Source organism: Onychostoma macrolepis, chromosome 20 (assembly GCF_012432095.1).
Source record: "Onychostoma macrolepis isolate SWU-2019 chromosome 20, ASM1243209v1, whole genome shotgun sequence".
Lineage (NCBI taxonomy): Eukaryota > Metazoa > Chordata > Actinopteri > Cypriniformes > Cyprinidae > Onychostoma > Onychostoma macrolepis.
In genome coordinates this window covers 28,079,672-28,093,682 of record NC_081174.1, presented here as the reverse complement: position 1 = coordinate 28,093,682, position 14,011 = coordinate 28,079,672, and the positions used below count along the sequence as shown (strand labels likewise).

General features: G+C 35.5%; 1 protein-coding gene and 1 long non-coding RNA gene across 2 annotated transcripts; one reads left to right on the top strand and one right to left on the bottom strand.

Moving 5' to 3' along the window:
* Positions 1-2,032: 2,032 nt before the first annotated feature.
* On the bottom strand, positions 2,033-13,797 carry gnpat2 (glyceronephosphate O-acyltransferase 2). The gene is made up of 16 exons (XM_058755516.1): positions 13,656-13,797; positions 11,998-12,183; positions 11,745-11,921; positions 11,539-11,668; positions 11,217-11,344; positions 9,366-9,441; positions 9,138-9,289; positions 8,928-9,058; positions 7,613-7,836; positions 5,221-5,469; positions 4,411-4,490; positions 4,203-4,343; positions 3,330-3,429; positions 3,106-3,199; positions 2,950-3,011; positions 2,033-2,836 (listed from the first exon to the last, which is right to left on the bottom strand). The coding sequence occupies exons 1-16, from the start codon at positions 13,665-13,667 to the stop codon at positions 2,793-2,795; spliced, it is 1,986 nt and encodes a 661-aa protein (XP_058611499.1). The 5' UTR covers positions 13,668-13,797; the 3' UTR covers positions 2,033-2,792.
* LOC131526866 (uncharacterized) lies at positions 3,218-7,604 on the top strand. The gene is made up of 3 exons (XR_009267543.1): positions 3,218-3,414; positions 5,304-5,494; positions 5,765-7,604. It is a non-coding gene; the product is annotated as an uncharacterized LOC131526866 (long non-coding RNA).
* Positions 13,798-14,011: the final 214 nt, after the last annotated feature.

The following is a 14,011-nucleotide window of genomic DNA, read 5'->3' as shown; positions in this document are numbered from 1 at the left end:
CAAGCCTCCCGCGGTTTTCATCCAAAATATTTTAAATTGTGTTCCGAAGACGAACGAAGCTTTTACGGGTTTGGAAGGACATGGGGGTAAGTAATGACAAAATTTTCATTTTGGGGTGGAGTATCCCTTTAACGAAACGTTAGCTAAGCATATATAGCATATAACTGAGGCAAATAACTGAACGTAAAAGCTATTCAACATCGTTACTGCTCAAAAAGAAAGAAGAAAGATATTCATAGTAATACGACGAGTCACTGAACACACAAAACGACCTTCAAAAGAATAGCCTAAATAAGAATAAATAAATAAGTGGTCTGGAGTTTCCTTTTTATACCAATCTGAATCGATAGACAAATTATTTCAATTTTATAATTCAACATTAGTTCGGCATTTAGCCTATTTAACATAGTTATTTTCACGTAGTAGTATTATTAGGCTATTTTTATTTATTTTTTCTTCGTTTCATGTAGTCATTTATGTTTTTATTGGTTCATTTATTTATTCTTTATTGACAGACTGACTTGAATAAATGTATGCGAAATCACGTTTTACTGAAGGTGACTTTTATTTTTAAATGTGCTTTTACACGCAACTACCGTGTTGCCTAGTATATACGCGCGCGCTAGATTGACCGTGTTTTTCAAAGTGGTGCCTGGCCTGACCGTGTGTCAGAACCATATGATAACAACAAGTGGTGAGTTAAAATTTGACAGTGAAAAAAAATATTAATGTGAGATTTGCTGCCTCATTTACTCCTTAAAGGTAACAACTACTTTTAAGGCTCTCATCTCTTACTTTAGGAGTACTGTAGCGATGTGTCCTGAGTTTCAGTTCTCATGAACACTCAATTCACCTGTCTGAAGATCAGCCATCCTTCAAAATGTGGATTCTGTTAGTTATTTTGATAATTTTTTTCGTGGATGGTAAATATTTCAGACTTTTTTTCTACTTAAGATGTTCTGTCTCAAAGCAAACAAGTGACATTATTTCTCACTTGATAATAATTAACTTCTGATTTTTATATCTAATTTTTTATTGTTTACTGACTCGTGCTTTCGCAAATAGGCCACACGAGGAGTAGTATATTTACAGTAACATCTATATGTGATTATTTCTCATTGACAGGAAAAAACATTAACAAGTGTCGTTTGGTTCTTCATGCGGTGGCCACAGCGGTGTGTCAGCTGTATCTGGCGGTGTTACCACTACATTGTGTGGCTCAGCACTTCGCCAAAGTTTGGAATATTTTCAGGACGTTTCATGCAGAAGAAAGCCTACTGAGGCGTCTTGCAAAAAGCGCTGTTTCTGTCCTGGAAGGAGTGTGTTTGATCCTGGAGTCTCTCTCACTGTTTCTTGCGGTCGTGTCGACTCTGTGTGTCGCTGCGAGGCACGTCCTGCAGGCGGCGCTGTCTCTCATTGTCTACACGATGCGCTGGGCGCAACAGAGGCTACTTCTTTCTGAAGAGGACATGGAAGAATGGGAGAGAGAACAGGAAAAACAGAGAAAGGAATTACAGAAACAAAGAGGACAGGTGGAGAAATACGTAAATGCTGTTGAATGATCACGTGTTAGGATAAAAGAGAGAAAACAGTTGACAATTCCTTAAAAGAATAGTTCCATTTCCGACACCATAAAGTAGCTTTTAAAGCTGTACAATAGGTTTGCATGATCAATATTTATTCCCTATAAATCTTTCCTGCCAGTGAGCTGTTAGCCGTTATGACCAGATCTGAGATCACTGAATCAGTGAGTTGAGAACCGGACCAGTCTGATTCGTAAATGAATCATTCAGACCTTTATGAACTGTATCAAGAGATTCGTTCAAATGTATTACGCATTGGGACATTATTACTATTACATGAACTATTCCTTTAAAGGTGCTGTAAACGATTTACCTGTTTGGCTAACTACATCTCAACTATTTGTGTTGACATGATTTATGACTGACTTTCTGTTATCTTTTAAAGGGGGGACTTTAATTTTGTTTCTTTGTGCTGCTTGGGGAAAAATCAAGGAAGGAATATACAGTACACCAGTAATCAAGATTTTATTACAATGATAGGCCTATCATACAAAAATATATTTAATGCAATTGTTTACCAAAATTAAAATGAGTTAAATTGCATGTTAAACATGTGTTTTAAAAGAATACTTAAAGATAAGTATATCTTAAAATGTACATTTTGCTGTTAAATACCATTATTATCTGTGTGATTTTTACAAGATCTATAAAATTAAATCATCTATACTGCAATAACAGTTGAAAATAAACGATGTTCTACTTCTGCAGGTTTGTTCTGTGTTTTACACTAAAAACACATACAGTACTTATGTGACCCTGGACCACAAAACCAGTCATAAAGGTCAATTTTCCGAAATTGAGATTTATACATCTTCTGAAAGCTGAATAAATAAGCTTTCCAATGATGTATGGTTTGTTAGGATCAGACAATATTTGGCCGAGCTACAACAAAAATCTAAATATTGAGAAAATCACCTTTAAAGTTGTCAAATGAAGTTCTTAGCAATGCATATTACTAATCAAAAATTAAGTTTTGATATATTTACGGTAGGAAATGTACAAAATATCTTCACGGAACATGATCTTTACTTAATGTCCTAATGATTTTTGGCATAAAAGAAAAATCAATAATTATGATCCATGCAATGTATTTTTGGCTATTGCTACAAATATACCCCAGCGACTTAAGACTGGTTTTGTGCTCCAGGGTCACATATTAGCAATTCTACAATAAAAGAATTGAGAGTTGCTGTCGTCTGATTCTTCTCATCACAGTCTGGCGTCTACACTGATCTGAGGGGTGCATCCATCACCTGTAATGAAGAAGAGGAAGTACAACAAATTACAGTATACAACAGAGCAGAAACACCCTTTAATTTGCAATAGAAGGCTGTAGATCAGAACAAAAATCAATCAATAATCTTACTCAGCATATCCCATATTCTCTTCACTGCAGATTTATTCACTCTAAACTCATTCTGGTCTTCACTGAAAAACAGATGTTATAATCATCTTAATTTCTGTGTTCATAAATCACTTCCAGTTTCAAATTCAATTTCTTAGAAGTGTTGAAGCTGTTTACACTTTAGTTTTGGTCACAGCAGCCATCCTGTGCAAAGCTGAGAGAACGTTCTTCTGGAGGTCAGACGATAAACACTCATGCGACTCGACTTCACCTGAGAGAATAAGACAGATTGAAGATAATCTTTTAATTATAGCATTATCTGATTGCATTAATCTGTTACATAATTCACAAGATTATTTCACAGATATTGCCAGAAATCTCCAACTGGAAATGACCCACACCTGAAATAAAGAGCTTCATGATGAAACCGCGGATGCTGTTTGAAAACATCTTCTCTATGAATGTCTGCGAACTCTCTTCACACAGGTACCTGAACACCACCTAAACACATCATCATCATTTGAAGGAACAGTTCAGCCAAAAATGAAAATTTGCTTAAAATGTACTCATCCTCAGGCCATACAAGATGTAGATGAGTTTGTTTCTTCATGAGAACAGATTTAGAGAAATGTAATCATTACATGACTGTCTCACCAATGGATCCTCTGCAGTGAATGGGTGCCGTCAGTATGAGAGTCCAAACAGCTGATAGAAACATCACCATAATCCACACCACTCCAGTCCATCAATTTACATCTTGTGACTAAAATATGAGTCCTCTATCCATAACGTTGCTTTCTCCAGTAAAAAAGTTTTAATCAGGAGAGAAAAATACAAATGAAAACAGTTCTAAACAAACGTGTGGGGGGATTTTGATGTGAGAGGATAACAGGGGATGGACTTTTTTCACTGGAGGAAGCGTTATTATGGACTATGGAACAAGTATTTTAGCTGGAAGCAACAGTTTAAAGTTAAAAACGCCTTAATGATGGATTCATTTCTTATACACACACAGCTTTTGGCTTCACATGACATTAATTGATGGGCTGGAGTGGTGAGAATTTTCTTATGGATTATTATGATGTTTTTAAGGACTCTCATTCTGACGGCACCCATTCACTGCAGAGGATCCATTGGTGAGACAGTCATGTAATGCTACATTTCTCTAAATCTGTTTCAATGAAGAAACAAACTCCTCTACATCTTGGATGACCCGAGGGTGAGTAGATTCCTTTAATTCTGGTGTGATCAAATGTGCAAATGACTACAATCACCTGGTAGCTCTCAATGAAAGGCTGCAGAATCGCTCTGAGGAAGATGATGGTTTCCTGGCCATTGTCCCTCACATAGATCTCTTCATCAGAGCGGCCGATTACACCAGACTGTTGTAGCAAAGAACAGCCCTCCTCAAAGTCCTGAGAGAGAAACGGATGTTTAGATGGATGTCACATGTTTAACAGTTATTTAAACAGTGTGACTCACCTGAACAGCTTGACCAGGAGTAAAAACAAACTCATTGGAAAAGAGCTCCAGCAGGAACTTAAAATGATGAAAGACGTTGTCTAGAAAGGAATGTCAAATGTTTGACAATAATAATTCATTTATTCACCCTCATGTCTTTCTAAACCTGTTTGACTTCTTTCTTCTGTGGAACACAACACTTAAGCACACTGCTCTATTGACATTTAAAGTGAATGGGCACCGAGGCTGTTGAGTTCAAAAAAATTACAAAAAAGTGCCAAGAGAACAATAGAAATAGTAAATATCATTTTTGTGCTTTATCCGAACCGTTCTTGAGTCAAACAATAGCTCTGTGAGGAACAAAAAGACATTTAAGTAATTTATTTACTGAAAATCATAAGTTCCAAGTTTGAATAGTCGTGCAATTCTTTTATTTCCATGCATGAAAAATAACTTATTGGAAATTCCTCAAAATATCCCTCAAAAGAAAAAAGTCAGCATTTGGAATATAGTTGGAGCTAAATTAACCCAAATTCCCTTTTTATTTTATTCCTTAAATTCCATTTTTTCTGTTTTAATGTTTCTGGATTCCATTTTCATGGTTTTATACAATTTAAATCAACAAAAAGGATGTCTATTTGAGAATGTTTTTTTTTTTTAGAATGTTTCTGTGTTTTATAATTTAATACAATTTAATTATAAAATTGATTTATTCATTCAAATTTCCGCATTATACAGTCAATTCCATATTTGTGACTGTATTCCATGATTCTGTCTGAATTGCAGAAATCATGTGGCCCTATATAGTTGACTACTTGTGATATGACTCACCTGTCCTATTTCTTGCAGCTGTTGTCATAGCGACCGCCACCATAGCTGGTCTTGTGAATACATGTACTGCTTGATTCCTGTAGGAGGCGCACATGAGCACAGCAGCAGCACGTCTGAACACGTCCTCCTCTTGAGTGACAGGCCCTGGCCCCTCCTCCTCCACCAAACAGACACGCCCCTTCTCACAGCGCACCACTGAGTGATGCAGGCTCAGGCTCCATGACATCACCTCAGAATCCGAAACATTCTCTACACACAAAAAGAGGAGAGAATGGTATGTTTTCATATATATATATAAATGAAGAGTTCATTTGCAAAAACAGAACTCTTAATTGTTTTTAACAATTTTCGAAAATCATGTTTTTCATTGTGCATTCCAATTAATCTATTTTGATTGGGTTAAAAAATAACTACAAAATACAGCTAACACAATAAAAACATGATAATATAGTAACAAAACATGATTTTTGAAAATGAAAAAAAAAAAACAGTTATCTGTTTTTGCAAATAGACTCTTCAAATATACTTTTAAATGATTTTTTAGATTTTCTGATGAAGATGTGAGTGGAGTTTTGCGATGAGTGGTTGCTATTAGGAAGTTTTTATTGGAATTAACAGAAACTTAAACAACAAACTTCAGTATCCAAAAGACTCAACACACAAACTTAAGAACTTCTGTCCTGTTTACCCCATATTGAACGGTCAGTATGTGTGGTTGCTGTAGGAACGGCCCTGAATGGGGGTTTTGTTGTTGTTTTTGGACCCTGCTGATCCCATTCACATGTTTGGCATTAGTCCCAGAGTTAAAGAACCTTTACAAGATGTTCACAATACACAGAAAACTAAACTAGTAGTGAGAGACCCTTGGAAAGAGCTCACGAATCTTCTAACTGTAGTGAAGTACACAGCTCAAGTTATAATATGTTAGTGCTTTCTTTATGGACAGCATCTGCTGATGATTTTATGTTTGTAAAAATGAGCTGAAATTGTGTTTACAGTAATGCACTTACAGTACAATGGAAGTCTATGGGAAATTCCAGAGGGTTTATGGTTGTAAAATCAATTCTTCTGTACAAAAATGTTATTTGAGCTTGTTGAAGAAAAATTCATTTTGGTTGATTTGACATGATTCTATATGCTCATGAAACATTGTTTAGTGCATGCTTAACTTAGAACTGCTGTGCAAGTCACAGTGAATTAAAGTGAGGGGCCTAAACGGAGACGAGGGGGTCAACTGGGAGAACAAAGGGTGCCTGTCCATGACCTAGAGGGTCGTCTAGGCCCTAAATATAAGGGACAGCGCTTTAGAAGTATGATATAGTGGAGTGTTTCTTTTTATTTTCTTACCATGTGTGGAAAAGTACAGCTGTTAGGAATTTGTAACCTTGAATGCTGAGGGAGATATCTGACCCTGGACGTCAAAACCTGTCTTAAGTGTCAATTCTTCGAAATTGCTGAATAAATAAGCCTTCCATTGATGTATGGTTTGTTAGGATCGGACAATATTTGGCTGAGATACACCTATTTGAATATCTGGAATCTGAGGGTGCAAAAAAATCTAAATATTGAGAAAAACACCTTTAAAGTTGTCCAAATGAAGTTCTTAGCAATGCATATTAGTAATCAAAAATTAAGTTTTGATACATTTACGGTAAGAAATTTACAAAATATCTTCATGGAACATGATCTTTACTTAATTTCCTAATGATTTTTGGCATAAAAGAAAATCGATAATTTTGACCCATACAATGTATTTTTGGCTATTGCTACAAATATACCCCAGTGACTTAAGACTTAAGGTTTTGTGGTCCAGGGTCACATATAAGGTGCAGGGAACCCTCACTTTTTCGTCACACTCTGCAGCGACTTGTGTTTCTGTACGACTGTCTGACCTTCTTAGCAAAGAATAAAACCTTTGAAAGACAACTGAGTGAGTTTGTCTCTTACATGGTGAGAGTGATTATTTAATTTGCCACAACAAGCTCTAAAGTTGTGGGAAAACAGTTGATGAAGTTCTGGTTATGATCAAGTTTTTCAACTTTTTCTGGTATTTATGCGCATCAATTAGAAATAAATAACTGCATTTACATGGCTAGAATAGGCGGTGACATATGAGATATCATTTTGAACAGTTCGTAAGTGATTTTAATCATGCTAGTCTCATTTATTTATGTGTAATGTTCAGTTTTGGCTTGTATTTTAATGTCCTGCCCTATAGATGTCCATTGTAAGATTTTTCTTATTCAAACTGACAAATGACTGCCAATTGACAGCATGCAACAGAAGCTGTCTAGAAAGCACTGAAGCCACCAGCTGATTGTATTTTTATGTAGTATGGTGTAATGCGATACCACGTTTATTAATAGAGCCTCATCTCTGCACACATCCTTACTGGGCCATCTGAGATGAGCTCCAAACCGCAGGGTGAGTCTCCTCAGCCACAGGGTTTTATGGGTCAGCAGATCCAAATCAATTCCCTGGAGGTTCTGAAGGAGAACCACAGCCATCAGGTTCCAGGCGCTCAGTACCACATTTCTCTCCTGCAGACGGATGATCATGTGAGCGAGACCAGATACAAACTCCTGCATCTCCTTACTGGGCTTCATAGGCAGGTCTCTGTTAATGAGACAAAAAAGAGTGAGTTTTTTTGTGCTAATAATAGCATGCTACTACTTCTGCAGTATGGAGTATGTATATTTCGTGCAGTATTTGTCTATTTGCATGGAATAACAAGATGCAAAAACGTGCAGGATTCATCAGCACACACACTGTGTAACACTCCACTTGACCTTGCATTTGCAGTGTGGGGACTGAATATCAATCATGATTTTTAACTCTTTCCCCACCATTGGCGACATTTTCTGTGCTTTATTGCACGTTATTGGGCGGCATTATTTTTGCAATCCTTGTTTTCAAATATCTAAATTTCTTTAAACAGAGGCTCTGTTCTTTCTCTTTTGTTCTCTTTTTTTTTGTGTGTGTGTATATTCACTGTTTACCTATTCATACAACATATTTCATATAACAAAATAATGTGTCATGAAAGATTTGTGAATATGATCAAAAATCACAGCTGATGGTGGCTGTCAACTAAAAAAATAATACTCTGACAGGGAGTTAAAATCTCCATTTTGACTCATTATTTGATCATTATTTTTGGACAAAAATATAAACAACAAAAGCTTACAAAATTAAGCCAAATTAAAAAATATTTTTTGATGAACATATTAGTTCAATATCATTTTGTTGTTTTTATTTAATAATATTTAAATATTTCATATTGAACAATTTTATTCATAATAAATGAATGAACAAGTATTTATATATAGTATATTTAAAAAATAGGCAAGTCTGCATCAGTGTTATTTTAGTATCACAGAAATACTACTGAATTTTTGTATGAATATTTTAAATTACAATTCATTTTTATATTTTCTGTTTTCATTTTAGTTTTTATTGTTGTGTTTTTGTCATTTTTATTAGTTTTCTTATACTTATTATTTTATTTCAGTTTTAGTTTGTTATTTTATTCATTATAAACTTCATGAAAATGATAAAGATTGCATAGGCAACTAGTTGAAATAAAATAAGTTGAAGTTTTGTAGATTTTATTTAAAATAAAATGTATTTTATTTCAAGTAATGATTTTTTTTTTTTTTTTTAGTTTTAGGTTTAGTTAACAATATTAACCCTAGTGTGTTTATTACCTGGGTACCAGATTATACTGTCTGTGGTTTATTTTTCCCTTCACCAGGTCTCTGACTGACACAGTGTTGCCAAAGTACACATGCATGCAGCCGTAATCCTCCTTCAGCACAGTCCTGGCCTTCAGCAAAGCCTGCAGATGCACAGCAAGAGCTCAGATATTTTGAAACACATTAGACTTCGGCTCTCTTTGTGTTGTAAACAGACTGTACCCCTGTGGTCTCTTTCGGTTTAGGCACTCCCAGCAGCTCATGAGCGAGCAGCGACTCTTCCAGCACACGCTCATAACTGATGCTGATTGGCACCAGACTGATGTCAAACACCTCCCCTTTAAAAAAGGGCTCCAACACCATGTGCATCATTCCTGGGAGGATCCAAACACAACTGGAGAACATGCAGAACCCCGCATTTACAGCTTACTATATTAACTACAAACTTACCTAGTTTTGGTGTGAGAGATTTCAGCGTTCTGCTCCGTAATCCTTCAACGTAAAACTCTAATGGAGCATATCCTGTCTGCAGAAAAACAACTACTGTGAGTATCGGTGCTAATTATATTTTTGGGGCTAAATAAGTGTAGTGCAATATAAGATGGCTACGGAGTCCTTTACAGGACATTGTGGTGGGAAAAATTCGGGGTGAATGGAAAAAATTCAGGGTGGGAGGGAAAAATTTTTTCAAATGTTTTGCGTTCTCTCCCTCGCAAAACTTTTGCGTTCTCTCGCAAAGATATTTGCGTTCTCTCGCAAAACTTTTGCGTTCCCTCACAAAACCATTTGAGATCAGACAAACGCTTCCTGTTTACTTTGCAGCTTGCAGTGGTTATAGCTCGAATGTTCACAATGGAGCGGTTCATTGTGAACATACGAGCTGCATGAACCTTTCATTATAGCCTACCTTAAGCGTTTTCTATGGGGAAGAAAAGGCTTAACGTGCAGGGTGTTGCATTCATATTCTGCTTTATTAATAGTAATATTATTAATAAGGTTATTAATGCTATCCTAATAATTTTTATCAGGATTTATTATTATCGAATTTAGTCCTCCAATGTCACTGTTTTAAAACATTAAGCCACATTAAGCGTTTTAGAATGTCCCAAAACCGTGCTTCGACATGTGACTGTATTACTTTGAGAGCAAGTTCAAAATAAAACTCTATGAACCGCTCCATTGTGAACATATGAGCTATAACCACTGCAAGCTGCAAAGTAAACAGGAAGCGTTTGTCCGAACTAAAATGGCTTTGCGAGAGAACGCAAAAGTTTTGCGAGGGAACGCAAATATCTTTGCGAGAGAACGCAAAACATTTGAAAAATTTTTCCTCCCACCCTGAATATTTTCCATTCACCCCGAATTTTTCCCACCACAATGTCCTGTAAAGGGCTCCGTAGATGGCTATTTCCAAATACATATTCAGGAGTATTATTAGAGATCTGTAATAATCTGCACTAATTAATTGTACAAATCAGGATCCGGAACATGCATTAAAAAAGTAAACAGTCCATTTTTTTGAAAGATCATTAAGCATTAAAAACTAAAATTAATTGTTTTAAATTCCACAACTGAATCTATAATGTACAGTATGAAGATGGATATTCATTTTAAGATTTGTTAAAGATTACATTTATCAGTGTTATTAAAGTGTTATGTCTAGTACATTAAAATTTAAATGTTAATTTAAATTTAAATGTTAGTCTATTAAATTAAAATTTCTTCCTTACATTCAAACAGTTTTGTTTCTTTTTCTTTTTACAAATTAATATTTCTATTCAAAGATGCATTAAATTTATCAAAAGTGACAATCAACATCAAAAGTGACACTTAGAATTTTACTAAAATAAATATACTTCAAATAAATGCTGTTCTTGAATATTTCTATTAATCAAAGAATCTTGAAAAAAATGGTTTCCACAAAAGTACTAAGCAGCAAAACTGTTTTTAATATTGATAATAATCAGAGATGTTTCTCAATCAGCAAATCATAATATTAGAATGATTTCTGAAGGATCATGTGACACTGAAGACTGGAGTAATGATGCTGAAAATTCAGCTTTGCATCACAGGAATAAATGACATTTTAAAATATTTTGCAATAGAAAGAGTTTTTTAAATTGTAATAATATTACACAATAATAATGTGTTTCCTGTATTTTTAATCAAATAAATGCAGCCTTGGTGAGCAGAAGAGACTTCTTTAAATAAAAAAATAAAAATGACCAACCCCACAACTTTTAATAGTACTGTACGATCATTTCTAGACAAATAACCTCTAATAATAAAATAAATTCTCACCTGCACAATGGTTCTGACGTACTCAGACAGCACCACCCAGTACAGCTTGTCTGAGCCAATGGCACGGCGGATAAAGAACGCTCCTGACCGCCGAAAAATCTCACCAATCAGCTTCATCCCCATCAGAGCTGTAGGAGAAATAAACATGGACAGATTTGGATAGAGGTGAGTAGAGAAATAACTTACTATCACAGCCTGACTACAAGTAGTTTTATGTTTATGTTTTGATATGACAGCATTTAGTTGCATTTTACATTCAAAATATGATGTGACTGTGGGATTTTGCCACCTACAGTTACATTAAAAATCAATAGATACTTGCGAATTCCAGCTGCAATGACGGGGATAGAGAGGTCATATGTGAACATGATGTAAGACAGAACCATGAAGTCCATGTAACTCCTGTGATTGGGCAACAGGATGACGGGATACTCCTGAATGGCTTGCTGGAGCTGAATGAAGCCAGAATTCAGTGAAGCTTTACTTTTAAAAGAAAATGTATTTTTAAAAGAACAGAAGAACTCTAACCCGTGTGAGTCCATCCTCATTGACGTGTATAGAGCTGAAGACGCTCTTAAAAACTTTGCTCATTGCGAAGCCCAGCAGACGAATGAATCCCAGCTGAAGGTTTTGACTCATCTCGTCCAGCAGCGCAGACGCCTTCTCTAAAAGCGCCTCACGCGGTTCGTCACATTCAACCATAATCTATGTGTGAGCGAGAGACGGTGAGAAAAACTGGTGTGGCATCTTCTTTTAATAAGCATCGCTCTCTGTCTCTCACCTCCTGTATGACGTAGCTCAGGTGTTGTGATTCAAGCACCATCCTGTTGAGCGCGGCAGCTGAAATGGGCGTGGCCCCACGGTATGGCTGAGGGTTAAAGGTCCGGAAGGCATGGCTTAAGTCACTGCTCCGCCTCCTCTCCTCCAGAATGTCAAAGAAGCCATCAGCTTCTGCACCGTCCACACTCTAATATACACAATGTTACATGTTCAATAAAGCAGAAATAGAAATAGTTCATACATAAACAGTATCAAAACTGTAAGCGCAAAACATAATTTTGGTTGCATTTAGGTTAGGTTGCATGGTTTGTGAATCAGAATGGCCAAAAATGAACATTAATTTGATAAAATTTACATTTTATTCGCAATTACTTGGCCAAAATAAGACATTGTGTAAACTTTGTGAAATTACCTAAACAGGTTTAAGTAGACACCAAACATGAAATTTAAACAGTTCATACATAAACGGTATCAAAACAGCAATCCTTGTATTTGGTTGCATTTAGCTTATGTGCAGTTTGCGTATTTGATTGGCCAAAAATTAGTATTCATTTGATAAGATTACATGTTCATTAAGATTTTTTTTTTTAAAAACCTACATAATAAGTTTAAGTAGACTCAAAACATCAATATAATCTTTACATAAACAGCTAAGATTGTCAGAAGGTTCCCTTAAAGTTATGTTCCAGTAACGTTTCAGTATGATCTTTAATAATGTTCTCAAAAAACGTTAGCAAAAAAACTTTATTTATTCATCTTACATTTTTTTTTAAATGTTAGAGCGTTGAAAAAACTTAATGTCCATTAATGTTTGCAATTTTGAAATTTATTGTCTATTATGTTTGCATAACTAAGAAAAACATTTAAAAAACTATACTTTTGGAATGTTCAGAGAACATTCTTGAAATATAACCTAATGGGAATGTTAGCTGAACGTTCTTAGAACATACTGTATTTTGTTAGCTGCATAAAAACAAATTTATTTGTTTGTTGCCAGGTTAACAAAAAAGTAATAAATGTACATCTTAAAAGGACACATTTAGTTTTAGGATTAACAGAGTTTTGGATAGTTTCCATATTGTTTAGATAAACTTTGAATAAAGAAAACTCTCTTTATGAATTATGAGTATGTTAGCTACCATAGCTATAAATAAAGACTTTAGATGACATGAAACTGTGGTCAAAAGTCTATCATAAATGCGAATACAGTATTTTGGGGTAGTAGTTGGATGGATGGATAAGCCACTTTCACTTCACGACAAATTATAACCATAACTTCTGAAAAGCTCGGCAATAGATTTATATAATCATATCATTTGAATTCAGAAAGGTGAATTATTATTTTTTTTAAAGGCGCAAAATTCCGGCGTTGTTTATTTTCCGTGTTTTTAATAAAGGAAGCAAAACAAAAAGTGAAACAAAAACACTTTTCCCGTGTTCATACTGCTAAGGTATTTCGCAAAATTAGTTAGCTAACGTTATTATAACTACCAAAGCCGTGTAACGTTACACTTCAAAGCGTTCTTCGTTGATTACAACAAAGGCGATATAAGTTTGGCGCGTCGCGTTGTGTAGCTCTGTACACTCGTTATTATAATAGGCGTCCGGAGCAAATAATTAAACAAAGATTCATAAACAATAGACAGATCATGTTCATACCAGTGGCTCCATGTCCCACACAAGAGCAGCAGGTGTTCTTCTCCTCTCTGATGTGACGTCAGGGTCAAGAGAACCGGCCAAACCTCGGACCCCAGGCTCGTGCACCAATGAGCGCGCGCACCGCGGGAACGCCTCCCGTCGCGTGACCTGTTACCACCCCCAATAATCTCCGACTTTAAACTATCTGTGTCAAAGATTATCACATTTAACAGAGTTAAAAAAAAAAAAAAAAAAAAAGTCAAGTATTATATTAAACACTGTTTAACACACAAGTTGGCACCCTCCTCACTTTGGTCTTTGGTCATGTAATCAGTTACAAAGATACTGGGACACTTATCTTTGATAAGGAGTTGATT

Coding starts and splice junctions, on each gene's coding strand:
- gnpat2 (XM_058755516.1), bottom strand. Junction 9,442..11,216: donor ACGTCAGAACCATTGTGCAG/GTGAGAATTTAT, acceptor GTTTTTCTGCAG/ACAGGATATGCTCCATTAGA. Junction 9,290..9,365: donor ATCTCTCACACCAAAACTAG/GTAAGTTTGTAG, acceptor GGATCCTCCCAG/GAATGATGCACATGGTGTTG.